Consider the following 27965-nt stretch of genomic DNA (forward strand, 5'->3'; position numbering starts at 1 on the left):
GTATCTAGCATTGGGTAGACCTCATATAATAACTGTCCTAATTCTACCGTATCTTTTGTTTCATTTTTTCTAGAACAATCACAAAAACTTTTTGAATTATAGATCTACTACCAGAAATTCAATGCGTAATCTCAGCATTCAATGTGTATTCCTGAATAATCTAATTTTTCAATTATTCTCATTGATTAATTCACGTATTATCAAGCCAATAACTAAGAGGACAGAAAACTGAGAATCACAACATGTGAGTACACATTGAGACCTTATGGCACTACAGGACATGTGAGTACAAAAAAAGCATATTTATACACCAAAGTAACAAGTCTTGAAGCACTAATAGAATTTGAGAAGGAGAGATTCACAGGGTGCATGTGTAGAATGGCAACTTGTTAGCATGAGCTGGGGCATTAAGTTATCATGCCAAGCTTTTCTCTTTTTGCCTGTAGGATTTCTTTTAAGGTGTTACCACCATAAGATGATGTCCCTATAATACAATGCAGTTGAAAAAGGCAATCAACTCCTACCAAGTTGTTGGATTGAATGATGGGGATGTGTAATAATAAATTGTTTCAGTAAATAACAAAAGGATTCAACATACTGAAGTTGTCAGTGGTTGACTTAATTGTATCACTTATCTCCACCTAGTCTCATGGTCACGCTTGCTGAAGCTTCCATTTTCTTTAGTGCTGCGTCTGTCTGATGACTCTGAAGACTCTTCCCGCCGAATCTTGCGATCCTGAGATAAAGATTGGAGCATAAATCAAGCAACAAAGTAAGCAAGCTTACAATGCTAAGATCCATGAATTAACTAGTAGATTTGGACTTACATCTCGGAAAAGTAAATCGTCCATTTCAAGCATGTGGATTACATGCCCCATTTTAGGTCTTTTAGGTCCATCAGGATCCACACACCGTAGGGCCACTAGAAGTGCCCTTTTGAGGGCCTTGGGAGATGGCTTCTCAGGCAGCTTAGGATCCACAACTAGCTCTGATTTCCTCTCTGCTACCATGTTCTTAAGCCACTCCACTAAATTAACCTGAAAAAAAGAAAAGGGGGATTGATTACTTTCTGATGATATTTAAGCAGAACAGAAGTTAAAAGTATAGTTGTTATACAAAAACAACCTCCCCAGGCGGCCTTGCGTAATCTACAGGCGATCTCCCAGTTATAATCTCCATGATAAGTACTCCAAAACTGTAAACATCACTCCTCTCATTAAGCATCCCAGTGCTAGCATATTCAGGTGCCACATAGCTGCAATAGAAATTGGCATTTGACATAAATCTCCAACTACATTGGAAAAAAGGAATCCTGTGAGTAGTGACTGACCCAAAGGTCCCCATGACTCGAGTAGTAACATAGCTCCTCTCGGAACACAATAGCTTTGCAAGCCCGAAGTCTGATACTTTTGGATTCCACTGCCGGTCAATAAGTATATTGCTAGATTTCACGTCTCGGTGAACAACCTTTGGTTCCAGCCCCTCATGAAGATAGGCCAAGCTGGATACAGAATCATAAAACCTTAAGTTTTACATTTGAAGTTTTGAACTTACACTTCCAGTAAAACAAAAGATAGAGAACAGCAGATGTGAAGAATAATTTGGTGCATGTAGATGCACATGATGCTCTGATTTTGGAGCTTGATTGGTTAAGACTGTATTGGGAAAATCATGTAGATCTTGTCTCATGGTTGGACTTACAACCTGTTTTACTGAATGAGATGCCCAATTGTCTTTATCTTTTGGGACAAGTTTCCATAAAGAAATAGAGGTAATGCATTTTGGGTAACTTAAGTGTACTAATTAGCTACTATTGCCATAGAAAGCTAGGGCAGAAGAAGGAACATGAGTAAGCATTCACTGACTCTGAATATCTGAAGTTATATTGAAGAATAAATTAGTCTCTACCAAATGACCAAAGTTCCAAGAGGATTGGAGATCATAAGGGTTCTACAGTGACCGAGTTGGCAATTTATGATGACCTATCAACATCATGTGATTTATAATTGAATAATTTATCTTTCAATCATTCCCTATCATTAGTTAATAAAGAATGAATAGTAGATAAAAAGGTGCTGCTCATGATTTATCGAGGATACTAAACTCCATAGTGTCTGCTGCCTCAGCCAAAAGAATCTTACTCAGATCTGCTCTATGCTCCTGTAGGATATTAATGTTGTGTAACAAACACATCTATATATGGAGTACAAGTATACATATACTCAGTGTCAATACACAAGACAACTGAAAAATCCCAAAGTACCGTATTTATGTGAGGTTTTCAACCACTCATAAATAGCATCCTTTCTCACTAAATTTTGAAGCACTTACAATAGAAGAACAATTGCCAATATATTCCCATTCTTAGTAAAAAAAAGTAAAGCCTAGAATGCAGATACTAGAAAGCAAATCTTACCCTTTGGCTGTCCCCAGTATTATGTTCATCCTGATATCCCAAGTCAGTGGACTCACTTCTCCCACATCCCCATGAAGCCACTGATCCAGATTACCATTGTCAACATATTCGTAAACAAGCATCCTACAGCACACAAGAAATACTAAATTTACTCAATCCAAAGACCATATCATGCCAACAAAACAAATCCAACAAAAGGAAAATATGCATTAATTCCCAAGATCAAGTGGAGTACCTATAAGCCCCCTCGACACAATAACCAAGCAATCTAACCAAATTCTTGTGCCTAACACGCCCAATAGCTTCCACTTCCACCTTGAATTCTTTTTCCGCTTGACCCCTGGTGGAGGTGAACAAAATATATCCCAATTTTGTTTTACAGATCATAGCATTGCGATGAATAAATTGGAGAGGTCCAAAGCTTCTAACCTCAAATTGGTTCACAGAGACAAGGCCAAAAGTTGCCAAATTTCAAACTTTTACAAGGATTTGGAAAGGAGATACCTGTTATTGAGCAAGTTCTTCACGGCAACCGTGGTGTTATCGGGCATCACGCCGCGGTACACGATCCCGTACCCTCCTTCTCCGATCACATTCTCCTCGACGAGGCCGCCGGTGGCTTCCTCGAGCTCTCGTAGCGTGTACCAGTGTCCCCACCCGAGATGAGACACCTCCGGCGGCCCCCCGCTCCCGGTCATCGACGGCGTCGTCTCCCCGCTGGCCGTCCCCGTCGTCGACCCCGACGGCGGTGCCGCATCCGGCCGCCGATGATCGCCGATCACCACCCGGTGCTCCGCCTTGCCGATCTCGATCTGGACGTCGGGCGGCGGCTGCTGCTGCTGCTGCTGGCGGTGGTCGTAGTGGTGGACGATCTCGGGGATGTCTTTGGAGACAGGAGGGGTGGGGTCGTGGAGGTGGAGCTTAAGGGGTTTCCTGGAACTCCCTCCGATGCCGCCGGCGGCCGACGAGGAGGAAGAGCGAGGAGAGCGACGGCGAGAGGTGAGGCAGAGGGAGAGGAGGAAGAGGACGAGGACGATGGAGGCGCCGACGCAGATCCCGATGACTACCCACAATCTGAGCCCAAAAATTGAAGTTTTCCTCGACAACTCATCGTTAAGAAATCCACCATTCCAGAACGACATTGTTAAGAGTAGATCGGAAGGAACTCGTCAAATATTTCTCATCATATCACGGAGAGGAGTGGAGAGGAGAGGAGAGGGAGAGAGAGCAAGAACTAGAAGAGTGGGAGTACAAGTGGAGGTATTTAATCTATAGTTAATCTTATTCCATGGAAAATTATTAATTTAAGAACTGAAATAAAGCCGGAGAGGAGGAAGACGAGGGAAGAGGAGCGTGGAATCTAGAATGCTTGCTGTCTGGGTTTTTGAATGCTCGTGGGTAGTGAGAGAAGATGACGTGTGCTTTGTCCGAGGGAGTGACAGCTCATTGCCAACTCACACTTTAGTATGCGACTGCTGGGACCAACAGTTACCTCCGGGTCCGACCCCAAGCTTCTGGGTTGCAAGGGGGGTGTCCATATGCCGGGTGCCATTAGGTCGACATCTAATCGGATCCAGGTTGGGTCGGATCAACGGTCGTTTCACCTTTTACCTTCAAATCAAACCCGACCCACTTAGTTATCGTATAATAGATTTTCTTTTAGAAATAAAATGAAGTAAATTTTATTTTAAATTAGCTATCCCAGTTATACAAATTCTCACTGAGATTCTCAGTGATGCAAAAAATTGAAGCAGGAAAGACAAATAATCCCCGTAATGGGTACCGGTGGTAGCTTAAAGCTCTCCCATAACTTTTTTTTTTCTTTTTTTTTTTTAAGCTCTCCCATAACTTGCTAGCGAATTTGTTGGTTTCCTGAAGAGATGAGAGATCTTGAAAATTGCATGAGTAGAACTAAATCCAGATTAAGTTTGCGGAGTATCTTTACTTCCAGGATAGCGTAGGATGCTGGGAGTATTCAATTAAGACTATCCGATTGATGACAAATGCTACATCGTTGTCATCTTTCCAAAATCTATAAAGCGTAGCATAGTGGTAAGCAAGTACAAGCTCACAGCGTCCATAATAATGGTGAAAAGGTAAGCTGTCGCATATTATCTGATGCGGATAGCTGCTCCCAAGACATTCCAAGATGATAGTCTGCAGAACCGATTGCAGGAGTTCTTGCATTCCAAATAGATGATAGTCAGTGACTGTAGAATTAATCAATTAATAGGTAGGGAATGAAGTTAAATTTTTTTTTTTCGTTATTTGCTAGAAACTAGAAAGAGTGTAGGCAGGTAATTCCATTAAATCCAGTCAAAATTTTAAGCTCGATACACAATGGAAAAGAAAAAATATTTGAAGATAAACAACCAATTTTTTTAGAGTTGATAGATACATTTTTTTACGATCAAAGAAGTGATGAGATCGATTTCAACTCAAAATAATTATTATATAAAAAATTATTTAGTGGCTCGGTTCGGTTGATAGTTTAACTGTACGATTATCTTGAAGAAATATCTCAATAGCACGACAACTTATAAGAAATCTTGACAGCGCTTAATTCAAAATTATAATTCGGCGATGCACACAATTTAAAGCCTAAACTAGGTAGCTTGATTTGTTCAATGTAAATCTAATTTTTAGGCTCTTAAATGACAAATAAATAAAAACTATATTTTGAAGAGCCCATCTACCAACGCTACAAAAAAAAAAAAAACATAAATTCTCAAAGTAAACATATTCTAGTAATAAATACTAAAAGCACACCTAAGCTTTCCGCGCTAACATTAGCGGTGTTAAGGCCGGCGCATGAGAAAATAATTACAGTGACTGTGGTAGAGAATGAAAAAGGGGTTGCAGGCGATCTTTCTAGAGCCTTTTCTACTATTCCTTCGAGTCCAATTGAATATGCATCAGTGGGACATCAGAAAGGATTCTTTGCATGTAATTATCGAATTTGGCCATCTAATTTTTGGCTTATAAGATAATGCTTTCTACCATTCCATTTGGTCAACACTCACATTCAAAGTTGAAATGGTAAGGCATGTCATCCACTCATTCACCACAATCCACATAAGATAAAACAGTGAACATCATCTCTTATTTGATGGATGATACAAAAGGCATCACATCTAACTGTGCGTAGTTTAATAAGTAGAAAAGACAACATAACACGTATATATATTAAACACAACAAGTGATATATGACCTATATTTGGTAGAAGATATCGCTCTTTGTGAGTATATGGCTCCCGTTATTCTTGCTTTTATTAGTTTTCTTGTCCACCATTCTAAATTTGTTTAGGAATCAACGTATACACCATCTCATTCTTTTCCACTCGTATTAAGAAAAATGAAATAATTATTTTGTAAATTAAACTCGTCGACCCTGCACACTCCGAATGGCTTCTGCTCTTCGCCCTACTCCCATCACCCGCCCTGGATACGGCCGCAGGATCGATACCACGTGGCATCCGCATCTTTGTTATTCCCGCGATTTCCGACGGCACGGGAAGAAGCCCGGCTCGACGGAAGGCATCGAAGGCTCGCAATCGGAGAACGCGGTGCTGAGGCTGGCGTGGTATGGCTCGGAGCTCCTCGGCGTCGCCGCCTCCTTGTTCCGGCCTCCTCAGCCGGCGGAGGTGCTTGTCGGAGATGGCGACGGGTTGGGGGAAATGGGGCGCGCCATGGTGGCGGAAGCCATCAAGGAGGATTTCCAGCGGTCTTACTTCGTTACAGGTTCGAGATTTACATCAATTACTTTACCCGACTGAAAATTAAGTCCTAATTTGACTATCGAATTTGGCCTTAGTTAATTTGTTACTATTAATTTTCCAGAATAGTTCTTTAGTTAAATTGATCGCAGTTGTTTATCTTGAATCTAAAGGGAAAAGAAGGAAACTGATGTTTTGTGTACTGCTAGTTGATTAAAGTGTGAGTAGAAGAGGCGTGAAATGCAAGAATCGACTTGCAACATACTAATTACACAAGGAAACATTGAGTAAGTTATTCGGTTGATAAATTAACCGATGGTACATCTCCATGAGACTTCGTTATTGTACTATCTTGGAGAGAAACTTGGAAATTATGAAGCTGGTTAAGCAGCATTATAGAAGGTTCTCCGTTCTTGCTATCATTGCTTTGTATAATGCAAATTGTGATTGATATAGTTTTCCAGTTGAATAAAAAAGTTGATTCTCTCATCACTTCCTGTTACGTGTTTTCACTTTCTATGCGGATACAAGTTGCAGGCATTAATAGGATTCAGACTCCATTTAGATAAGTGCTTCAACTTCCAATCAAATTATCTGTGGGCATTGGATTTCACAAGATTTTGCTCTTTTTCGTGGGAGCTACTTCAGTATCACGTAAAAATTCCCTTCGATGGGCACTGTTATTGCCAATAACTAGAGAAGGGATTGGGATTTGGAGTTCTTTCACCAACCACTGCTAGTTGTAAGATATAGCGGGATGGGGGTGGCAGGTCAATATTTGTTTCTTATAAGTCAGCAAGCTATTCAACGTTGTTCAACAGGCTAGTTTGAAATCCATATCTTTTCTAGTCCGTTTTTCGGAGTGCAATTTTCGTTGATGTATAAGCTACATGGCTCCTAGTCTAATTTTCTTTTTGCTGAAAAAAAGAGAGGATATATACTATGTTCCTGAAAACAACTGATGCCTGTATTCTTTATTTACTTAACAAAAACCAGACAGTGGTGGTGACTTACGCACAATCTGAGATACTGAATGTAATGCGTTCATGTTATTTACTAAGTGGATTTTCAATCATCTAGGTTTATAAAGATATTATTTTTCAGGAAATTTGACTATCAAGGCATACGAAGATGACTGCGAATTTGCTGACCCAGCAGGTTCATTCAGAGGTCTTCGACGTTTCAAAAGAAATTGCACAAATTTTGGGTCTCTCCTAGAACAATCTAATATGAAACTCACAAAGTGGGAGGACTTTGAGGTGAAACCCCATCTTCATTTGCTCATTGACTTCCTGGAATACAAATTTTAATCGAAATTTTGTACTATTATCTTATGTGAACCAACATGATTTTATTACTCTAGTCTCATCACTGTCCTGGACATCATTTCGTATCATTGCTCTTAACTTACCAAGATTTCAGGTGGTAAAATTAATTCTAAGTAATAATTATCAGTAAAACTTCTTGCAGGATAGGTCAATTGGACATTGGCGTTTTAGTTGTATCATGTCATTCCCCTGGCGGCCTATTCTTTCTGGTATATTTCGACACACTTATAGTAAAAACTGGTTTTAGCTGTTGCTATTGACAGATCTTATTTTAATCAACCGTCTATTATGCTGTTGTGTCATTCAAGGGGCATTTCAATTTCTTCAACTGCATCAGATAATAATTAAAGCTAGTTTTTTAGAGCTTTTTCTTAGGGGGTTTCCTTGAAGGGTTTATAATGTTCTATTTTTGTTTTTTTCCCCTTTCAGCCACTGGGTACACTGAGTACTACTTTGATGCTCAGTCAGGGAGAGTGTGCAAGTAATGAGATTCTTTTACTCTTGTTAATTATTTAGCTTGAGTTATGTACACATTCATAGAGTGATGCCCACATAGATAATCTTACTGTTCCCTTTGCATTTAGGCATGTAGAACATTGGAATGTTCCCAAAATGGCACTTCTCAAGCAAATATTCAGGCCAAGCCGTTGGGTATGGGAAAAGCTCTGAAAGCTTTCAATTACCAGGTGCATGTTGCAGTAATTTAAGAGATCAAACTGTAAACCTACTGCCAGTGATCATTTACTTACCTTGCTTTATAGTCTATGTATATATCTGTTGGTTAAGAATGATGCAGAAGTAGATAGATATTTGGTCTTTTGATGAAATTTGCATGCTTCTAATGTACTCGGTTAGATCACTATGTCCATATTGGTACATATTATACAGATAACTAGATTGAAAGAAGCAATAATGTAAGTGTGAAGGATTTCTTTTTCTTTTTTTTTCTTTTTTTTTTTTGAGAAAAGGTGAAGGATTTCTTTGTTCACATTGACATCACAGCTTTATTCTATTAAAATAAGATCCTTCTCAGCAGAAAAGTATGGAAGTGAGAAATCTCATTTTCTCATTTTATACTATGTTTGGATGGAGAGAAGAGAATTTAGTTTTTTCTTTTTTTTTCTCTTCCCTTCTCTCCAAGTCTTCTTTTTTTTCTCTCGCTTTTTCCCTCTCATTCTCTTCTAAAATATCTATTCAAATGGGAGAAAATATTTCTTTTTATTTTGTCTTCTTTTTCTCTTTTGTACTCTTCGTCTAAACATGGGGTTAATGATTTCTCTCTTTTTCATTATTTAACAGAAAAGGAATGAATATTTTTATTTTAAAATTGAAAATAGGAGTAACATTTGAATTGAATTAAAGCGAATCGACGAATTATCAAGCAAACACGAAGCCAGATTGATGAAATTTAGCCCTAGAACGTACTAGAAGCTAGCTTTTTAGCAAACCAAAACTGATACGAGTATGAACGGCTATGATCATTGAAGCCTACGATCATCACCGTCCGCTTGTTCTTTCCCGTTTATGCCCTAACTCTTCGTGCGCCTTTTCTCGCTTCGGGGGATTTTTTAGGGTTTCTTCGGAGTCTATAAAAGAAGGCACAAGAGCGACCTCTCGGTACCACAGCCGTCTTCTCCGAGTTACCTTCTCGACCTTCAAGCTTTCAGATCATCTGAACGCTATTCTTTGATGTCGATTTTTAAGCCTTCTTATCTTCTTATCATCTTATGTTCCGGGATCAAGTGATGAGGAAAAACTGCAACAATATGACGGAATAATCCATTCTGTGATTCCTAGTATTTAAGTCTCTGATGATCCTTTTTCTTTAATTTTTTTCCCTCTTTTTCGTTTGACTTGTTACTACTTATTTTTCATCTCTAATTGCAAACTGTATCATGAGCGGGAGATGATGAAGAAATTTGGTCCGTGTTTCTGATTGATCAGTGACGATTACCTTGTTTCATCTCTGATCCCACTACGAGTCTCACATTGCTGTGCTAGTATTCTGTTTATTTTGAAAGAAAAAAATACTATTTTTTTATATCTTCTTTTGTTCTATTTTTATTGTAGTCGCTATGATGAATTATGTGTAATCTTCGCATGTCAGACTTCAGAGATGCTACGGCGTCAATGAGAAGACAACCACGATTCTGAGCAACGATTTTCTTTTCTTGCCTTTTTAACTTTGAACTATTAAATGTTGTTTGCCTATGAAACTGAGTAGCTTATGGTATAATAAGGAGCATCTTGTTCGGCATAATACTTTGTATTTTGTTGGATTTTGAAGGTGGCTGGCTGTTGCGTTTCATGATCCTGTGGAGCTCTTTGTTTAGCCGTGATGGATCGCCACCGATGTAGTAGTGCATTTGCCCTGAGGTTGAGCGCTTTCGGAACAAATCAAATGGCTTTAGAGACTATGGATCTTTTTTGTATTTATTTGTTGTTATCAGTATGTTATGCGCTTTGGAATTTCTCAAGTATACATTACGTATACATCGATGAGCTAATATAAAGTAATTCTAACTCGATTCATTCTACTTATCTGCTGTTCGATGCAGAATTGATTTACGTTATACTATAATCTACACAACTACTGCCCTTTTATTTCAGTGTTAGCTCTCATATAATAACAGGTAAATAACTATTTATTTAATACTAGTATATTACTATTTATTTTTCTCTTATCATGCAATAATTCTATATTTATTTTATTTTTATTTCATTTTAAAAAACAACATTATTTTAGTTATTCTCTATTTTTACCTTCAATCCTCATCCATCAATTTATTTCCTCATTAATCATGAAGGGTAATATTTTCTCTCTACATATCATAAAAGGTATTAGTCGTTCGCTAAACTATTATTTTAATTTTATATCACATTAAATATGAATATTATAAACTCTACTAGTTTGGAAAGAAACGTAAAAATAAATTAGACTAGAATAAACTCTCTTATACTAACACTAAAAATTATTAAAACTTTTTCTACAGGCGAAAGAAGTTTAGAGTAATAAAAGTCTATTTTTATTTATTTAAAATGCTCTCAACAAATAATCACTACATAATCAGTTGACTCAAAAAGTGATATATTTACAGCAATTTACCTCGGTTTATCGTTATCTATTCTAGTTAAAATTTCAAATGAAGAGCAATGCAGGATCTATAGCAGATTTTCTGGTCCAAACAATCCATGGTTCTCTTGTTGCTACCAGTATAGACCTATCCTTTAACGATACAAAGAACTGAGGAACTACTCCTGAACATCTCCAGAAACATGGTTATCTGGATTCTGCTGCCGCAATAATATACACAAACCTCAAGACTCAACCCTCAGAATGGAGGTGTTACAAACCTGTACAAGGATGTGATTCTAGGTATTCACGAAGATTACAATCACATATTACAGCAGTCAAGGCTTCTGCTGTTAAGTTACGCTAAAAGGCTGAAATGGTGATGAGACTCTCCATTTCACAAAGATCAGAATTAACATCGCTGCCCCGAGAAGGTATAATACAACAGTTCGAGTCTTCTGCATGATATAAAATATTATTTTGATGCCTTCAATCTCCTTTCACCCTGTATTAGTACCTTCCATGTTCAGTGGATTATGTAGGAATGTGCATATTTACAGGTATAATGATGCAAGTAAATATAGTTTTAGTTTGAGCTTACATGAAAGGAGCACTCATGGGCCTATCTGCCAGAAATGTTCTGTTAGCACTTCCTACTTTATAGTCGTCTGTAACCACTTCATATGACGAAAGCAATTGTCTCTGCATTATTAGGACACAGGTTATGTGCTGATCCTGCTCTACACTAGCAAAAAGTTGAAAAGAATCGAAATTCCTTGAATTGTGGAGAAAAATTTCTAAATAACACAACTATGCAAACAAATTAATAGCTAACACTTGCCAATTATAATGCCGCTTGGTTTAAATACAAACTGTCTTTATAGTGTTGAGTAGAATATCAAAATCAAACTGCTACTAAACTATAAAGAGGTACCCAAATTCAAAATGACTGCCAAGCCAGTTTAACTTATTATTGGAATTCTGTTATTGGGGCAGGAAGTAGGATCTAAGCAACATCTTTTGAGATGCATAACTATTTGAGCAAATGCATGTGCACCACACCCATAAAACATATGTGAGATTAACATAGAAGGGCTAAAAAAGCAAAAAATTTATATCTATGCAATACAAAAATAGGAACTTTAAGGTGTTGTTTGATTCTGAGTCCAAGGATTTTTTTTCTTAACTTAGTTAGGGACCACTAGTCATGTTTAGTAACTAAAATGGTAGTTTATTCATAATCAAGTTTAAAAAGTTGAGACGGGATAGAAAAATAAAATAGGTCTAAGTTTAAACTATTCTCAAATTACAAATTTATCTTCAAAATGACTTGCACCCAACCTTTCTAATAATATTTTGTACTACATTCTTAATTTCTCTCTAAAGCTAATGTTTTTCACTTTTATATGTCACATAAAATTTATTAATAAAGACACCTCTATTTTAAATTTCTTACATATTATCAATTTTCCTCTAAAATAAATATTTTTTTCTTTTTATATCACATCAAAGATGAGTCGAACTTACAAGCCTACAAGCATGTAGGACTTCTTTCAACAAAAAGAATATAATCTTACACTTTTAACGTGAGGGTTTGCAAACCCACGACCATGCGGACTTAATAAGCCCGCATCAAAATAAAATTTTAATAATAATATTTTGGTATTAACATATTTCAAAGTCAATGGGCATTTTAGCCTATTCATATGACATGTCATTAATTTTCCTTCAGATTCAATATGTTTTTTACTTTTTTAAATCCAATTTCTGCATTTAAATGTTACACTCATTCCAAACAGAGGCTAAAAAAACCACCAGCATGGCGACCAAATTATGTAAAAGTAGTTTTTCTAAACTTTTTTACTCCTGGCTTTCAGAAGAACTGAAGAGATGTAGAACAGAAAAGTTGAGCTCTAAGTCTTAATAAAATATTGTTCAATTACCACATGTAGCTTCTACTTAATATATTCTTAACATTCTTCAATTTTCAGAACTTTCAGTACTTAGTACATGGTACTTTCAGAATATTTCAAGTACAGAACTGAAGATGGTCCAGTCATAACTAAAAAGAAATTAAGTTCCTAAACTGCAAATTTTGATGGTGGATATTTGTTAATACACCAACCCAGAAGAGAACAAAATCATAGAGGCATAGTGCGTCTCATAAGTTAAACTAAAGAAGGGAGATTAATCCAGAGGTAAATGCTTTAAATGTAATCTACTATTTGAGTAAGCAGGAATCAAAACGCAAGCATACTATTTGTTTATGCAGTCCAGTGCTATTGAAAGATGGCCTTGTCTAAAGTAGCAATAAACAGATCCTAATTAAGCATGTAACAATTAAGAAACATACCAATCACAATTTATCTGAAGCAAAGAGGAAAAAAAAATGATATCTAGATCCAAAATATGAAAGAATATACAATAACATTCTCAAGGAGGGGATCAAGAGAAGCCACTTACATGATCCTCAAAATCAGGGCTAGTCAAATTAATCGAGAGATTTCTCATCAACAATAAAACCTAGAAAAACAATCAACAGAGGTATCAAATTTTATTTGAGAAAAATTCATGGAATATGAAATCCTCAAATTACAATAATCTAGTACATGGAGTAGTGAATATTAAAAAAAATAAAAGAATAAATCGAAATTTACTTTAGTAAAAGTTTCATATGCAATAAGGAATATATAATAGGAATTAAATTGTCATTAGAGAGATAAATACTAAATCAAAATCTACTTTAGTAAAAGTTTCTAGCTGGTAAATATTCTCCATCAAAGAATATTATTTCATGGAGTGGGCAGGTAAATTAAGAGATAAAGGCATTAAGTAAGTTAGCGGATGGATTAGAAGTTGACTTGATGCTTCCTCTATTTAAGCTAGTCAAATTTATTGAAATTTCTGACATCTAAAGTGGAGCATCTAAATGATGGTCATCTTATTTAGTCTTTTCCCTCCACATGGCTTTTCCATCATGTGTATGTTCACAGAAAACCAATAGTATTATCAGAAAAGAATGAAAAGTTGTTATCTTGGACGCTAAATATGTTCTTCTCTAACCAAAGATCAATGTTTTGTGTATTCTGCTTGTGTAGCAATTAAGGAAATGAAGGCTGATATATTAAGCATGAAAACAAGTCTGATATTTTCTATCAAATTCCAATTCCCTATTGAGCTTGACCAAATACAGTTATGGATCGGTAAAACAACTACTCAATGGAAGAATGTTATACTGCAACCTAAATGATAGTATACTTGGTGTATGAGGACATACTCTATGGATATTGTCCTACTAAATTATAATAAATATAAGCAGTTAGATGGCATGCTAACCTAGGATAAGAGAGCAATCTACTCAAAATTGTGATGACCAAGAAAAGAGAAACTTTAAATTGAGATTTATTGTAATAAACTTGTCTTATGTAAATGATATACCGTTTCAACATCAATAGGATCCATCTCCTTCAGTTTCTGCAAATGACCACTCGTACTTGGGTCAAAAACACTGCCTAAAAAGCTGTATACTTGTGCAAAATCTGGCATAACTTCATGAAACAAAACAAAAAAGTGAGGCCAATGATATCTTTTTCAGGATGTGTACAAATACACAGCATGAGCAAATTGACAACTAGTATGCCATATATCAAACTATCAAGACTACCTTTAGATATAAAAATGAAAAAAGAAGAAAATATAGCAAGCCATAGGGAAATCACTTTATACGGGCCCTTAGCCTTCATAAAATGGAGCAGAAGTTGTGATAACTATGGAATTTAGTTTCTTGTCTTCAACATAAGCTTTCACAAGCTTAGTTCAACAAATTAGTGTCTTAAATCCTATATGGTGTAAATGTTATAAAACCTTTGTTTATTTCTTTAAAGATCTCTCTCCCGGCAAGCCTGTTATATATACTTTGTGTTTGATGCCTACTATAATGAAGAGTAATTTCAAGTGCTTTCAAGGTTCCAAGCTATTGGAGAGGAGAAAAGAAACTAGAAATGAGCAATGGAGTCTAGACTCCAGGTAAAACCTATATTAAGAACTAGCAGTCTTCATATCAAATTTCATACATGGAGATCTGGGGTATTAATAAATAAAGTGCAAAGAGGCACTGACCACGGAGCGATGGGACTTGATTTACTTGATCAGTGGTTTCACAAGGTGGCCGTGCCCTAGTAGGGCCCTCAGTGCCACTGCAACTGCAATTGTTAGCCTCTCTAGCTCCAGCATCTATACCTTCTGTAAGAGAAGAAGTTAAGCTTTGAATGTTTTGTTGAGAAGAGAGTTCTTAAGATGAGGGCAAGAAAAGGAGATCAAGAGAGAAGAAAAAAATAATTAAACCTTTCATCATAGATGAGGCACCAACAGGCTGAACAGAATTATAAGCCCAGGAAGAGACAGTGGGATTGGTAGTAGAGTTTCTAAGCATGGAAGATGAATCTGTCCTAAGTGCGTAGCCTGGTTCGACCACACAGGAGGAAGCTTGGTATACTGTTTGCGGTTGAGCCAACAAGGGAGCTGCCAAGTTCCAATATACCTCCAGTTAGCTCCAATACACAAAGAAAGATAATAAGTTTAAAGAGTCGAACCATTTTTAGGAGCTTTTTGGGGATATGGATGAGCTGCTTTACGCTTGGGCCTAGGAGGTGGAACATGTTCAGGGGTCCCACTTTTCTGAACCTTCAAAAAGTATTTCTGTGCATGGCTCCTTATCTGCACATGGAAGTCTTCAGAATCATGACCTTTAGTCAAAAGCTCTAAGCATGTATCACTTCAAAGTGTGCCCAGATAAAATAGTAGCATCTTAAGCTTAGTGGAATTCCATCAGTGCCCAAACTAAATTTAAAATAATATAACATTTAGCATACGGAAAGGGATCATCAAATGATTCTATTGAAAGAATGAAAAAGATAGCATAAATGGATAGTATTTCATCAATCCAAGAGTTTGCATCTCACCAAAACTCGTATTTGATTGATGAAGAGTTTGGCATCTCACAAAAACTCACACCTAGAATCACTCTAAGCCAAGATGTCTCACTTCAAATCTCTCTCAATATATGAAAAAAAGGGAACTTTACTGACTATATGCCTAACAAAAGAATCTAGTATATATTTATAGTTTCTCTCCACAAGTTACCAATCTTCAGCAAGCTCCGATAAATAAACTCTTAACCTAAAATAACTCTAAAACATAAGGCATCGTTTGTTTTGAGTTTAAGGACCCTCTGAACTAGTTGAAGGACTCCTAAACTGATTCAGTAACTAAACAAATTTTTATCTTTTTAATATATAATCAAATTTACTTTTTAAAAAAATAAAACTAAAAAATGAGACTAATTAATCGAGTTCGAGGCTGTCTCAAACCAAACAAGGCCTAAAGAAACTCATATTCTAAGACAACTCTAAACATAATTTCAATTAGGACTCTCTAAAATAAACTTGTCATGGATTCTAAAATATAAATTCAAACTCAATTTGGAATTTTTAACATAATCTATGGCGGATGTTTGAATGGAACTTGCAAATTTCCTGCGCCAAATTTTCCTTCGTCCAACCAGAATTAAACTCCGACAAATTTGCTGCAACATACTCAAAAAGATCTAGAATGAAATGTTGTAGTTCTTTAGCTTTGATTCAGGAACAATCAAAATTGCTCAAGCAGGCTCTATACCAAATTGGCATAGTCGATAAGGAGAATCATCGAATGATTCTCTTCAAGGGCGAGATATAAGATAAGATAAACTGATGACATCTCACTAATCCAAGAGTTTGGCGTCTCACCAAAACTCACACCTAAAATCACACGAAGCCGAGGCATTTCACCTCAAATCTCTCATAATATATGAAAAAAAGAACTTTATTAAATAAAAATAACATTATATGCCTACCACAAGGATCTAGTACATTTTTATAGTTTCTCTCCACATGTTATCAATCTTGAACAAGCACTAAAAAATAAACGCATAATCTAAAACAACTTTAAAAGATAAAACTCTTATTCTAAGATAATTTTAAACATAATTTCAACTAAGACTGAAAAATAAACTTGATAGGATTCTAAAAGATAAATCTAAACCTAATTTGGGCATAATCTACGATGAATATTTGAATGATGGAATCCACAATTTCCTACGTCACAAAATCAGCAACAGGATCTTCTCATGCTATGTCAAACAACAAACCTAGCTAACAAATGAAAATACTTAAAGAGTTCAGTACTTCTTTCTAACCGGCCATAAGAACAAGAAAAGGCATCTCTCTTTAATACATAAAAGTATGTTGACAAAACAATCTATCTTCTTTTCTGTTAGATTTAGAGTGCAATATGATGTGCAAACCTTTTACTTGACTGGGCCGAGAAAACTGACATTAGTCATATGACTGAATGTAACAATACAATTAAGTTTTCAGGAGTCCCAACTAGCATAGAGAAAAAAAATATGGTTACCCAATTGCACCCATCAAAGATCCTTCTATAGGGGAAAGATGTTTCAGTTTCATCTCTTGATGTATGGTGAAGGTCATATAGCTGTAAGGTTTTTGGACAATTTAAACTGTCCATGATGGGCAGATGATGCTTTTAATATTTTTTCGTAATGAATCAGAACTCGTGGCCTTTCCTTTTGAGAAAATTATAAGATTCTCTTTATAATTAAGTAAATAGATATTAGTCTTAAATATCACGTGGAGATCTTTCCGGAAAAAATATTTATCATCAATAAGCTTAATTGGATATGGTACTAGGATAAAAAGATAGATATGATACTTAATCTATAAGCTGGATCTCTTGACAACAAGGACAAGCTCTTAGCTCATGAAAATAATACCTGGATTACTGTCTTTGAACCAATAAAAGCTTCTATCTTTTTCCAGTCACGGTCAAAACTGCAACAAAGTGATTAGATTAATCATCTTAGGTATGTTCTTAAATATGATTGAACTGCAGTATAAGATGACATGGCTCCCGTGTATGAGATTATATATATGAATCTTTTGGTCTAGAAATATAGTGAAACATCAAAGACAGATATTGCATATTACCGAACGCCTCAGGGTTGCTGGAGGTCAAGACAATAATGACAAGAAGTAACTCTCAAGTAAAAGAGAGATGCACTATACGCATACATTCAGACACACACACAAGCCCCACAAACTATCATTAAATAATGAAAGATAACCACATGCTAGCATGTGTATATAAAGCATTAGATAAAAAAGACATTATCTATGGTTCATCTATAACAAATATCACGGTACTCTCAATTCTTTTACTTCTTAATCAAGGATGGCCCTGCTAGTTGGAACTATCCCACTCATATCATATTGAAGAAGTTGTGCTTACTATCACTACACAGGTCGAACTAAATTGTTGTAAGTTTAGACAATCTACCATTTCACCAAAAGAAATAAGTAAAAATACTAGAAAGCTGACTTTGCATTCACGTATTTAATTTAATTAGAAAGAGTACAACAGATTCGGTTAGAGAATACAATACAAGGGTTTCCTTTTCCCACCAAATAGAAGCAATCACGGATCCTCAATTATAACCTCCATACTACTGGTTCATACACTGTATTGAAATTAGGTCCACAAGTCTTCGCACGAGACTGGGGAAATGAAATTACGAATCCACAGCTTGCCTTCGAACTAAACCTACCACAAGATTTATTAGAGTTCTGACAGTCTCAATCAAGTCCAGTTTCATCTGGAGAAAGCTATAAGACCATTGATTCAGGGTAGCGGAAAAGGAAAAACCGAAAAAGTGCTTCTATCGGGTCCAACAGCAAACAGAAACTCTTGTTTAGATCAAGAAATGCAACTCAGAAGCCCTTCTCCAAATTAAAACGAAACAGGCTAGCACTCAACAGTCAAATCATTTGATATATAGGGAAGGCCACCAAATTGAATATACGTGGTCCACTAGAAGCCTCTCCACTAAGAAGCACGACAGACATCCTTTCTAGGCCTAATTAAACTCTTCCTCTAAACTGGAAACCCGAGATTTTTGAGTCTCACGAGTTAATTGAAAGCCAAAAGAAGAAATCAAGTTGAAGTATGCTATTAGAAAAGTATATAGAACTTATACTATCTCAGAAACGGAGAAACCTATAATTACAGCACCAAAAAACTATAATTGAGAACTTTAAACCTCATATGGAGATAATAACAGAAAGCAAGGAAATCCAAATCTCAGGTATTCATGACGGGAAGACAACAGTAGCTCTAGCAAAATGCACAAAACGCGTGACTAATGTATTCTGCCGCACAATTGAATCTTCTGACCTCATAAGCTAATAAGAGGGGAAACACATGAGACCTAATTGTCTTGCGTCTACGATGGCAAGGATTAAAGGAATATCCAGTGTAACCCATTATCCCAATCCAAAACATAAAAAATCACCATGAATTAGTAACCTTCTTGCAAAACCCAAAATGCTAATTCGCAGCACGATACATCTTCTCGACTGCGGAATGAAAACTTTACTTCATCGCACCAATAAAGCCACAAAAGCAATGAAACCAACTCCAAATGCTCTTGCTAACACCTCAAAATAAAATTTCTATCCCCTGTGCACGACCAAAAACGAAATATCTCTAAAATCCGACCTCTATCGGTTCCAAAATGCCCAAATCTCATCACAGAGAGAGAGAGAGAGAGAGAGAGAGAGAGAGAGAGAGAGAGGATTACAGGTGAAGAGCCTCGAGGAACTTGTCGTGCTCCTGCTCGGTCCAGCTCTCCCTCGATTTGGTGATGGTGTACGGCTTCCGGACTTTCTTACTCGGGTCCTCGCCGGACGACACCGTGGCAGCGGCGGCGGCGGTCACGTGACCCGGAAGGGCCATACCCAAATGACTACTACTGCTCTGCTGCTGCTGCTGAGAAGTAGAATAAAAGCCTCCACCTTCGCTACCGCTTCCGCTTCCGCCTGCGCATTCGATTGCCGGATTAACGCAGACCATGGAGACTTCGATGCTGCGGATAAAGAAGGGAGGAGGTTGGGTGTGTGGCGTCGACTCTCTCTTAGCTCGCTCTCATTATTTTTGTTTGCTTTCTTGTGCGATACTAGAACGGGGGCGGAGTGGGTCGCTGATTTGTGTGGCAATGCAAGGCCAACAAACCTTCCCCCACTTGTGCTACATGTTGGCCTCACATTGGATTGAATACCACTCCATCCTTGGGTTTATGAGGGATTTCGAATCCACAGTTGTGATTGGGTGGCTGCGATATTTCAACTAATAGGACAAAGGGTTTGATTTGTACCTTCAGATGGTAGAGTTATTCCTCTACTTGGTACGGTGAAATATTAGGCACTCATGTGAGATTGTGGTTGGATAAGGACTGGGACGAATTCTGTGAGCTTAGGCTGGAAATACTTTTTTGGTTTTGACGAGCAACTTGACTGCGGACTGTTCCATCTTATCCTTTTGGCGTGTTCTTTTATTATTTATTTATTTATTTATTCTTATAATTTTAGTGAATGATAATAAGAACTACATACAAAGCTCATGGGCCGACCGCCGTCGAGCCAAAGCCTGACCCAAATAGGCTTCAGCTTGGTTGTCCATAACTAGAGCACAAAGGGAGCATACGCTCTTAAGCTGGATTTACTCCAAACTAAAGTTCAATTTAGGATTTTCGTGAATATATTACACCATAGGTAATTCAAGCTGAACCTAGTAGAGATCAGCTCCAACGCTTAGACCAATAGGATGCCATCTCAACCAGACATGGAATATGTGGTGCAGCTCTCCTACGGATGACAGTTAAGGTTGATATGTTGGGTTTAGTAGCTAGAACTCATCGACAATCGTTGGCTCCAACTTACACAAAGACTGAAGACCTCTTCGGTAACGTGGGACCGTCCAACATGTGCTGCTGTTCTAAACAGCTACCACATGTCTCGTATATTCTCCATTCGTTAACGCTGTCCTCTCAATAGAACCTTGTACTTACCAAATCGATGTAATAGTGGTCAGAGTTGAACTATTAATTTCCACCTAGCTAACAACACGACATGCCAAATTAGCCACGACGCTGCCCATGACTATGAACACCAAGCATGTAGATGTACGCATCGTTTCTTCACTTGTGATGGGAAACAGGTGGCAAAGGCATGTTCGGGTGACTAGCTAGTGGTTTCACACTAACCCAACATGGCCGCGTGGATAGCAAATGGGCGGGAGAAGGTCGATAGGCGAAAAGGCAATGGCGAAGCGTCAACGCGTGTCATTCCCCGATTAAACTGCGTATCGAAGGAAATGATTCAAGTATCACAAGAAAAGTATTTAAAGGAAGAAGTTAAACTTTTTATTATTAAAAATAAAACAAGATGTTTTGGAGGACTTGGATGCGAGTTAACTCCTCTGTATGGGTTAGATTGAGTGCTATACATATTAATTAATGTATCGATTGTATATATTTAAAGACGGTTTAAATTCTCCATTCACCTGGATTTTCTTTCAACCGTTATTAGAGCTCACACAAGGCCATGCGGAAATGCAAGCAAGTTGATTAATATGCGAAGTGCCACGTCATCCTGGGTCAGTCAAAGGCAACAAATTAGACACACTAGACAGTGGTACTTCCGTAAAATTAAACTGAAGGGAGTCATTTTATGTAGAGCGTATCCTTTTAAACCATCCTCGCGCCCTCCCGTGGCCATTCATTCCCACTTCTTTTAACGAGCTTCAAGTCTCTCTACCCCCACACACACTTCAAATCTCTCTCTCTCTCTCTCTCTCTCTCTCTCTCTCTCCCGTTCTTTTGTTAATTTAAAGCTCAAATTCAAGGAAAGGAAAGGGATAGGGGAGTCGAAACTCACCTCCAAAAGCGGAAAGAAGAACCATGGCGGCCGGAATGACATCAGCCTGTACGAGCCTCGGCGGTAATCTCTTCGTAAAAGCCCCGTCGCGCCGCTTCCTTTCGGCCAGAAGCGGCAGCTACCGAATGCTGCTCCTCTCGCCTCTCTCCACCGCAGCGCCACCGCTGCGGCGGCGCCGGCTGCGGGACACGGCGGTGTATTTCCTCTTGCAGAAGGAGAAGACGGCCGCAGAGCCAGCCGACGGGCTCCTCGAGGAAGGAGGGGAATCCACCGATGTGGCGAGATTTAGGGAAGCAGAGGAGGCGGAGCGGCGGATCTCGGAGAGGATGGCGAGGAAGCAATCGGAGCGGCGGACTTACCTCGTCGCGGCGGTGATGTCGAGCTTGGGAATTACCTCCATGGCCGTTGCCGCCGTCTACTACCGCTTCGCCTGGCAAATGGAGGTCCGTCGTCCTAAACTTACTAAAAATGGTAAAGATGCGTCTCCTGACATGTAAGTAAAATTGCTACCTAATTCGGATTTTGGGGGAGCAGGGAGGAGAGGTGCCGATGACCGAAATGTTCGGAACCTTCGCCCTTTCTGTGGGCGCAGCTGTAAGTTTTCTCTCTACTCTGCCAAATTAATTTACAAATCAAGAGGGCCTTAATTGAATAATTTATCGGAAGCGGCGGCTAATGTTTATGGCGGTGGTGGAGCAGGTGGGGATGGAGTTTTGGGCGCGTTGGGCGCACAAGGCGCTGTGGCATGCATCACTCTGGCACATGCACGAGTCGCACCACCGCCCACGCGACGGCCCCTTCGAGCTCAACGACATCTTCGCCATCGTCAACGCCGTCCCAGCCATCACTCTTCTAGCCTACGGCTTCTTCAACCGGGGCCTCGTCCCCGGCCTCTGCTTCGGCGCCGTAAGTTAGAATCTTCACTCCAGTAGAACTCCCAAATAGTTCCCTTTCGTTTCTTAGCTTGTTAACATTTTGATTCCAAATTATCAATTTGGTAAATAACGTATAATTATCTGGCAAGATATTCGCTTTCTCCTCCTATCTCTTCACCAGTCTCTCTCTTTCTCGGGATTCCGTGTGGCTGATCTCACTTCCACGTGTCGATTTATCACAGGGCCTGGGGATTACGATATTCGGGATGGCCTACATGTTCGTCCACGATGGACTCGTCCACCGACGATTCCCCGTGGGCCCCATCGCCGACGTGCCCTACTTCCGAAAAGTCGCGGCCGCACATCAGGTGTGCAGACTGCAGTCACCTCACAAATCCCATTCTACACTTTTCTTTTTCTCTAGAATTAAATAATGTGTTGCATGTGTTTGATGAAATGGCAGATCCACCACATGGACAAGTTCGAAGGGGTGCCGTACGGTCTGTTCTTGGGACCAAAGGTGAGCAGTGGTTCATGTTTCTTTGTTTTTTCTCGATCGGCAAATAGACATTACATGGCAAGTTTCCAGATACGTCTCTCTGTCAGTGGGATCTGGTTATAATTTGTGTCTCTGTGCGGTTGCTTGCAGGAACTGGAAGAGGTGGGTGGCATGGAGGAGTTGGAGAAGGAGATAAGCAGAAGGATCAAGCGGAACGCAAGCTTGGATTGATTTATTCTATAGGGTGGAGTGAAACAAGAGCATTCTTTTGACTAGTCTCAATTTGACGAGTCGGTTCATTTTTAGTTTTTTTTAATGTTTAGAAACACGAGAGTGTAGGCATAGTCTGGATAGTGGACGGGAAAAGGAGCAAATTGTTGCATGATGCTGTGCAGGGTGTAATTGTGTCTGTGAACGAGAGTGTCAATAGGGAGGGAAAGCGTTAAGGAAAATTAAGAAGAAAATGTAGTTTTGTCATTTCTGAACTAGTTTCTTTCACAGTACTTAGAATTCGGTAGTAAACTAATTAAATTCTGTCATCAATGTCATTAATTTGCGCCTTAGGCGTTCTAACTGTATTCTGTGGATTGGATTAGGATTTTAATGGTCACGCAATTTCATAGTCTTTATCCAATCTTCAATAGTAGATTATTTTGCATTGTCGCAATCGGATTCAAATAGACTAACAAACCTGAGTTTAGATAAGTCTACCATTTTGTTATATACTCCTATGCTCAATTATTCCATGATTTTTTAGTATTCCTAAATTAGTACCACGGTTTTCCAGAAGATTAACGGGCAACGGGGAGGGGAACATATTCTGCGGTACGCGATGAAGGCTGTACGTTTTTTGAAATAAGAAAAAGGAAAAAATTTAACAATTTCATTCAAGTTGATGGTCAACGGATTAAATTAGCTCGTTCACAATTTCATTCTCTATTAAATTTTTTTTTTAAGGGCGTTGAAAAAGGTGGTTCAATTAGCTGGTTCACCCTCCACCGTTCAATTATTATATCAACGGTCACTATCTTATCCCCACTCATCTTAGTTTAAAGATTAATACGGCCCAATGTAAAATGGGCTCAGTTATATTTTTCTATTTTCCTTCTCTTAATCTAATAGAAAATACGAGGCCACGGCCTCTAACAACTCTAATGCATATAATTATATAAATCATATACAGCATGAGAGGAAAGGAAAGCGATAGATTTCCAAACCTCTCTTCCAACTCCTACCAATTTTTATTGAGAAGTCCAATATTTTTTTTTAATCGGGTCAATATGCTCTATCTAATCCCTCCTCGGTCTACTTTTCCTTCTTCAACGCGCACGGGCTCCCCGGTCAATTCTTTCTTCGCCCCTTTTTCCGAGTCAAGGCCAAGTCTACGCCGATGAAGCCGATGGAGAATAAGGTCTCACGAATCTTCAGAGCTCAAGCTCGCTCCTTTTCCTATCTTCCTCATTCCCCCTCTTCTATCGGCTTCTCTCCTATTCCCGGATACCCAGATAAAGGAGATGGAATCCGAGCCTGCTTCCTGTGACAGCAATATAACAGGAGTGCTCACCAATTGCGGCCGTTACGTGACGTATGATATCTACGGATATCTTTTCGAGCTTCCAAAGAAGTACGTGCCTCCGATTCGGCCTGTTGGAAAAGGGGCTTATGGCTTTGTTTGGTGAGCAATTTCGTATCGTAATCATAAGCATGATCCTTCTGAAAAAAAGAAGAAGAGTTTTTGTGTGGCGCGATGGTTTAATACGTTTAAATCATAATTGGGTTTTCATTTGGCTTAAGTTTTGGTGGATGGTGCTCATTGATCATTTCTTTCTTAGATAAATAACAAAGAAAATGGAGGAAACAGAGAACCTTTTTATGGGGTAGAAATAAGACATGGGTCTATCTGTATAACACGGGAGCTTTCTGTGATGTTTTAGTTTTGATCCCTACATGCACTTGGGAGGGATGTCTTTATACGTCTTAACATTTTCTTTGTAACATCTTCAAGCTAACCTGTATACATGAGAATCGGAAGATTAAATACAATAAGTTTCTTTTGCGTAGTGCGGCCGTGAACTCGCAAACAGGTGAAGAAGTGGCTATCAAGAAGATTGGTAATGCATTTGCTGATCGCGATGATGCTAAGAAAACTTTAAGAGAAATAAAGATTCTTCGTCAAATGGATCATAAAAATGTAAGATTTCTTTTGTTGTTGGCTTGCTGGTTTACTTATCTTTTGAGTTTTACGCATGATAAATTTGTTTTTAACTAGATCAGCAAAGAAATTCGAAGTGGTTCTTAATCCTGAAAGTTTGAAACTGAAACTACTGCTATTACTACTAGAATACTAAGTTGATATCAAAAATACTTTACATTGTATCATCCTGAAGATTTCTGATATTTCATCAGTTGTTGCTTTGCAAAGTATTATTTTATTAATTGCAAAGCCATTTAGATCTACAGGATATTAAAGGTGTTCTCTCAAGATATATTCTTATTGGACTTTTAATTGCTTGGTGTGATACCACTTTTTAAGAATATAGCTTATAATATGTAAGAAATTGGTACTAATTCATGATATCCACCTCTAAGGATGTATATCGAACCATTATGCGCCGACCTGTTGGGCTCATCCAATTATGAGTGTTTGTGGTTTAAGTGATACATGATATTACTCCAATACTTGCTTCTTAAAGTTGTGTGAATTTGTTGGTTGCTCCTAACTCCTAGGAGGCATGTAACATGTTGAACAGAAGAGATCCCCTGATTGCAGAAAGCTAATAAAAGACTGGAATAAATTGTAAGATACTGTTTTACTGAATCTGATAAACAACTCACTATTAACACGGTGCTTAACTCAGATACAGTTTGCCAGGATCGAAGATGTTCATCTGTCCTGCTTCTTCTAAATCTGATTTGCTTGACAAGGTCTTTCTTTCTGAATCCTGCACAGATTATTTCCATCAAGGATCTTGTACGCTCTTCGCAGAGGGACAACTTTCATGATGTTTACATTGTAAGTGAACTAATGGATACTGATCTCCATCATATAATATGTTCCAGTCAGCCATTGACCAATGACCATTGCAAGGTTTGGCCCCTTCAATATTCTGTAGAGCAATTTGTATTCTTTTGATGTATAATGAATAAATTGTACACTATCTTTTGTTGTGTCTATAGCTTTCCCATTGCACAATTAGACTTAAAGAAGAAGAGTTTGCAATATGTTAAGGAACTATTTCTACTAGTCATGGAGATTAACATTTTTTTCTCTTTTTACTTCAAATGGTTATTCTGTTTGTCATATGCTGTACCATATTCTTATAGTGCAAAATAATTCTTTTCTTTTCTGATTCTAGCATAACATATTAAGGATCATCTATGCTTATCTATTCTTAGATTGAATTAATGAATTCCTCAATTACTATGGAAAACAACCTGATGTTTCAAGTTATATTATTATGCCTCCATTGATAAATTTCAAAATCATGTTTTACCTTTGGATTTTGTTTCTTAACATATTGGTATGATAAGTTCTATTGGAACATATTTTCTGTTAATCTCAGAAATAAGGTCATGAATATGACTAATATGAAACATTTTGCACTTTCATTCAAATGAATGTTACCTTTTAGCTAGTGCCATAAATCCTTTTTTTTAAAAAAAGTTTCTATTTTGCAGTTTTTCCTGTATCAGTTACTTCGAGGCTTGAAATATGTGCACTCAGCAAATGTCTTGCACCGTGATCTTAAACCCAGCAATCTGCTCTTAAATGCAAATTGTGACCTAAAGATAGGAGACTTTGGATTAGCAAGAACAACCTCTGAAACAGACCGAATGACGCTGTATGTTGTTACCCTTTGGTATCGGGCACCTGAGTTGCTTCTTAATTGTTCAGCATACACTGCTGCTATTGATGTTTGGTCTGTGGGATGCATACTTGGTGAAATTGTGACCCGTAAACCGTTATTTCCAGGAAAAGACTATACCCAACAGCTAAAATTGATCACAGAGGTATGGCTCAGGATATTGTATCTTATGACTGAAAGTAGTCTTAGTTGTATTTGTAACAAGAATTATTCCATTGAAGTAGGAAAACTGTCATTCTGTTATTTTGTATAATATCATTGCCAGTAAAATATTGTAATTTCAGAAGTTGTGATGTTCAACGAGATGGTATCTGGGTTATCAATTATTCATGTTACTTTTAACTCGGGTTTCTCTTGGAAGCAACCATAAAAGATTAAATGCTTGCCCTGTCAATCTATGAAATGAAATGCTAGAAAAGTTACTAATGTGCTTTTAAGTCTGGATTTGAATATTGTAGACTAGTAAGTAGTAACTATTCGTTTCTTGTTCAAATTTCCTAGTGCAATTTAACAAACTACATCTGTTAGCTAGTTAATTGGAGGGAATATTTTCCATATGCATAACAGCCATAGTAATCTTGCTGATATTCTGGATGGCAAAAGTTATTTTCTGAAAGCTTGACATAAATTCTGACGAATGTCTTCCATTTTGCTAAAAAGCTAATAGGTTCACCAGATGATGCAAACCTATGGTTTGTACAAAGGGATGATGCAAGACGACATGTGAAACAGCTCCCAAAATGTCCCAAGCAGAACTTTGCTGTTAGGTTCCCCACCATGCATCCTGAGGCCATTGATTTGTTAGAGAGAATGCTCGTGTTTGATCCAAGTGAAAGGATCACAGGTAGGATGAACTTTTGCTGATTCATTAGAACTTGGTTCTGAGTTCTCTCTTAATGCCTATTCAATATTGTGTTCTTTCCGCAGTTGATGAAGCTCTATGTCACCCATATCTGGCTTCTCTTCATGACATAAATGATGAGCCTGTCTGCCAGGCACCTTTGAGTTTTGATTTCGAGCAGTCATCATTAACCGAAGAAGATATTAAGGAAGCCATCTGGAGAGAAACTCTAGACTTTTATCCAGATCCAAATTGAGGTGTGTACAATATGTAACTGATATACATTAAAGCTTGTATTCGGAGTGATGCCATGGCTATTGTGACCTTGGATACTGGAAGAAGAGTTTACTTGTGTAAATTTTTTTTCTTTTTATTAGAAATATTTATCTTGGATTATTGGAAGAAAGGTGTTACTGGATTATTTGTACAGAGCTCCTTACCTGGAAGAGAGGTAACTTTGAACTCAATGCATTAGTATATGAATTATTTCTTTACACCATACACCATCTCTTTTATATGGTT

General features: G+C 37.9%; 5 protein-coding genes and 2 non-coding genes across 12 annotated transcripts; 5 read left to right on the top strand and 2 right to left on the bottom strand.

The window, feature by feature from the left end:
* Window positions 1-229: 229 nt before the first annotated feature.
* On the bottom strand, window positions 230-3848 carry LOC140783890 (probable serine/threonine-protein kinase At1g01540). Of its 2 annotated transcripts, XM_073130997.1 has the most exons (7): window positions 2921-3848; window positions 2652-2756; window positions 2417-2539; window positions 1331-1501; window positions 1126-1255; window positions 828-1037; window positions 230-736 (listed from the first exon to the last, which is right to left on the bottom strand). In XM_073130997.1, the coding sequence occupies exons 1-7, from the start codon at window positions 3556-3558 to the stop codon at window positions 632-634; spliced, it is 1482 nt and encodes a 493-aa protein (XP_072987098.1). In that variant the 5' UTR covers window positions 3559-3848; the 3' UTR covers window positions 230-631. The 2 variants fall into 2 exon arrangements, with proteins under 2 accessions (XP_072987098.1, XP_072987097.1); XM_073130996.1 differs by having other exon boundaries at window positions 1126-1501; window positions 2921-3810.
* A 1813-nt stretch (window positions 3849-5661) lies between these two features.
* LOC140783895 (uncharacterized) lies at window positions 5662-9997 on the top strand. 3 transcript variants are annotated; one of them, XM_073131005.1, is made up of 6 exons: window positions 5699-6157; window positions 7237-7391; window positions 7603-7669; window positions 7890-7941; window positions 8045-8146; window positions 9748-9997. In XM_073131005.1, the coding sequence occupies exons 1-5, from the start codon at window positions 5821-5823 to the stop codon at window positions 8127-8129; spliced, it is 696 nt and encodes a 231-aa protein (XP_072987106.1). In that variant the 5' UTR covers window positions 5699-5820; the 3' UTR covers window positions 8130-8146; window positions 9748-9997. The 3 variants fall into 3 exon arrangements, with proteins under 3 accessions (XP_072987105.1, XP_072987107.1, XP_072987106.1); XM_073131004.1 differs by lacking the exon at window positions 9748-9997 and having other exon boundaries at window positions 5662-6157; window positions 8045-8398; XM_073131006.1 differs by lacking the exons at window positions 7890-7941; window positions 8045-8146 and having other exon boundaries at window positions 5696-6157.
* LOC140785387 (small nucleolar RNA Z199) lies at window positions 9196-9277 on the top strand. The gene has a single exon (XR_012108443.1). It is a non-coding gene; the product is annotated as a small nucleolar RNA Z199 (small nucleolar RNA).
* LOC140785390 (small nucleolar RNA R64/Z200 family) lies at window positions 9528-9621 on the top strand. Its single transcript, XR_012108446.1, has one exon. It is a non-coding gene; the product is annotated as a small nucleolar RNA R64/Z200 family (small nucleolar RNA).
* A 466-nt stretch (window positions 9998-10463) lies between the features above and the next one.
* On the bottom strand, window positions 10464-19652 carry LOC140783893 (protein REVEILLE 6-like). 2 transcript variants are annotated; one of them, XM_073131001.1, is made up of 9 exons: window positions 19229-19652; window positions 17366-17423; window positions 15126-15249; window positions 14878-15054; window positions 14653-14775; window positions 13972-14081; window positions 12997-13056; window positions 11135-11235; window positions 10464-11038 (listed from the first exon to the last, which is right to left on the bottom strand). In XM_073131001.1, the coding sequence occupies exons 1-9, from the start codon at window positions 19498-19500 to the stop codon at window positions 11023-11025; spliced, it is 1041 nt and encodes a 346-aa protein (XP_072987102.1). In that variant the 5' UTR covers window positions 19501-19652; the 3' UTR covers window positions 10464-11022. The 2 variants fall into 2 exon arrangements, with proteins under 2 accessions (XP_072987102.1, XP_072987103.1); XM_073131002.1 differs by having other exon boundaries at window positions 14653-14772; window positions 19229-19614.
* Window positions 19653-21201: 1549 nt separating this feature from the next.
* LOC140783894 (beta-carotene 3-hydroxylase 1, chloroplastic-like) lies at window positions 21202-23275 on the top strand. The gene is made up of 6 exons (XM_073131003.1): window positions 21202-21805; window positions 21897-21956; window positions 22062-22268; window positions 22480-22605; window positions 22701-22757; window positions 22887-23275. Exons 1-6 carry the CDS (start codon window positions 21386-21388, stop codon window positions 22965-22967), a joined length of 951 nt encoding a protein of 316 aa, XP_072987104.1. The 5' UTR covers window positions 21202-21385; the 3' UTR covers window positions 22968-23275.
* A 656-nt stretch (window positions 23276-23931) lies between these two features.
* On the top strand, window positions 23932-27944 carry LOC140783892 (mitogen-activated protein kinase homolog MMK2-like). Of its 2 annotated transcripts, none has more exons than XM_073130998.1 (6): window positions 23932-24411; window positions 24798-24927; window positions 25687-25824; window positions 26415-26747; window positions 27263-27446; window positions 27530-27944. In XM_073130998.1, exons 1-6 carry the CDS (start codon window positions 24251-24253, stop codon window positions 27697-27699), a joined length of 1116 nt encoding a protein of 371 aa, XP_072987099.1. In that variant the 5' UTR covers window positions 23932-24250; the 3' UTR covers window positions 27700-27944. The 2 variants fall into 2 exon arrangements, with proteins under 2 accessions (XP_072987099.1, XP_072987100.1); XM_073130999.1 differs by having other exon boundaries at window positions 24108-24411; window positions 25687-25749.
* Window positions 27945-27965: the final 21 nt, after the last annotated feature.

The sequence above is a fragment of the Typha latifolia genome, chromosome 3, assembly GCF_019914945.1.
Source record: "Typha latifolia isolate L0001 chromosome 3, TyphaL0001v2, whole genome shotgun sequence".
NCBI lineage: Eukaryota > Viridiplantae > Streptophyta > Magnoliopsida > Poales > Typhaceae > Typha > Typha latifolia.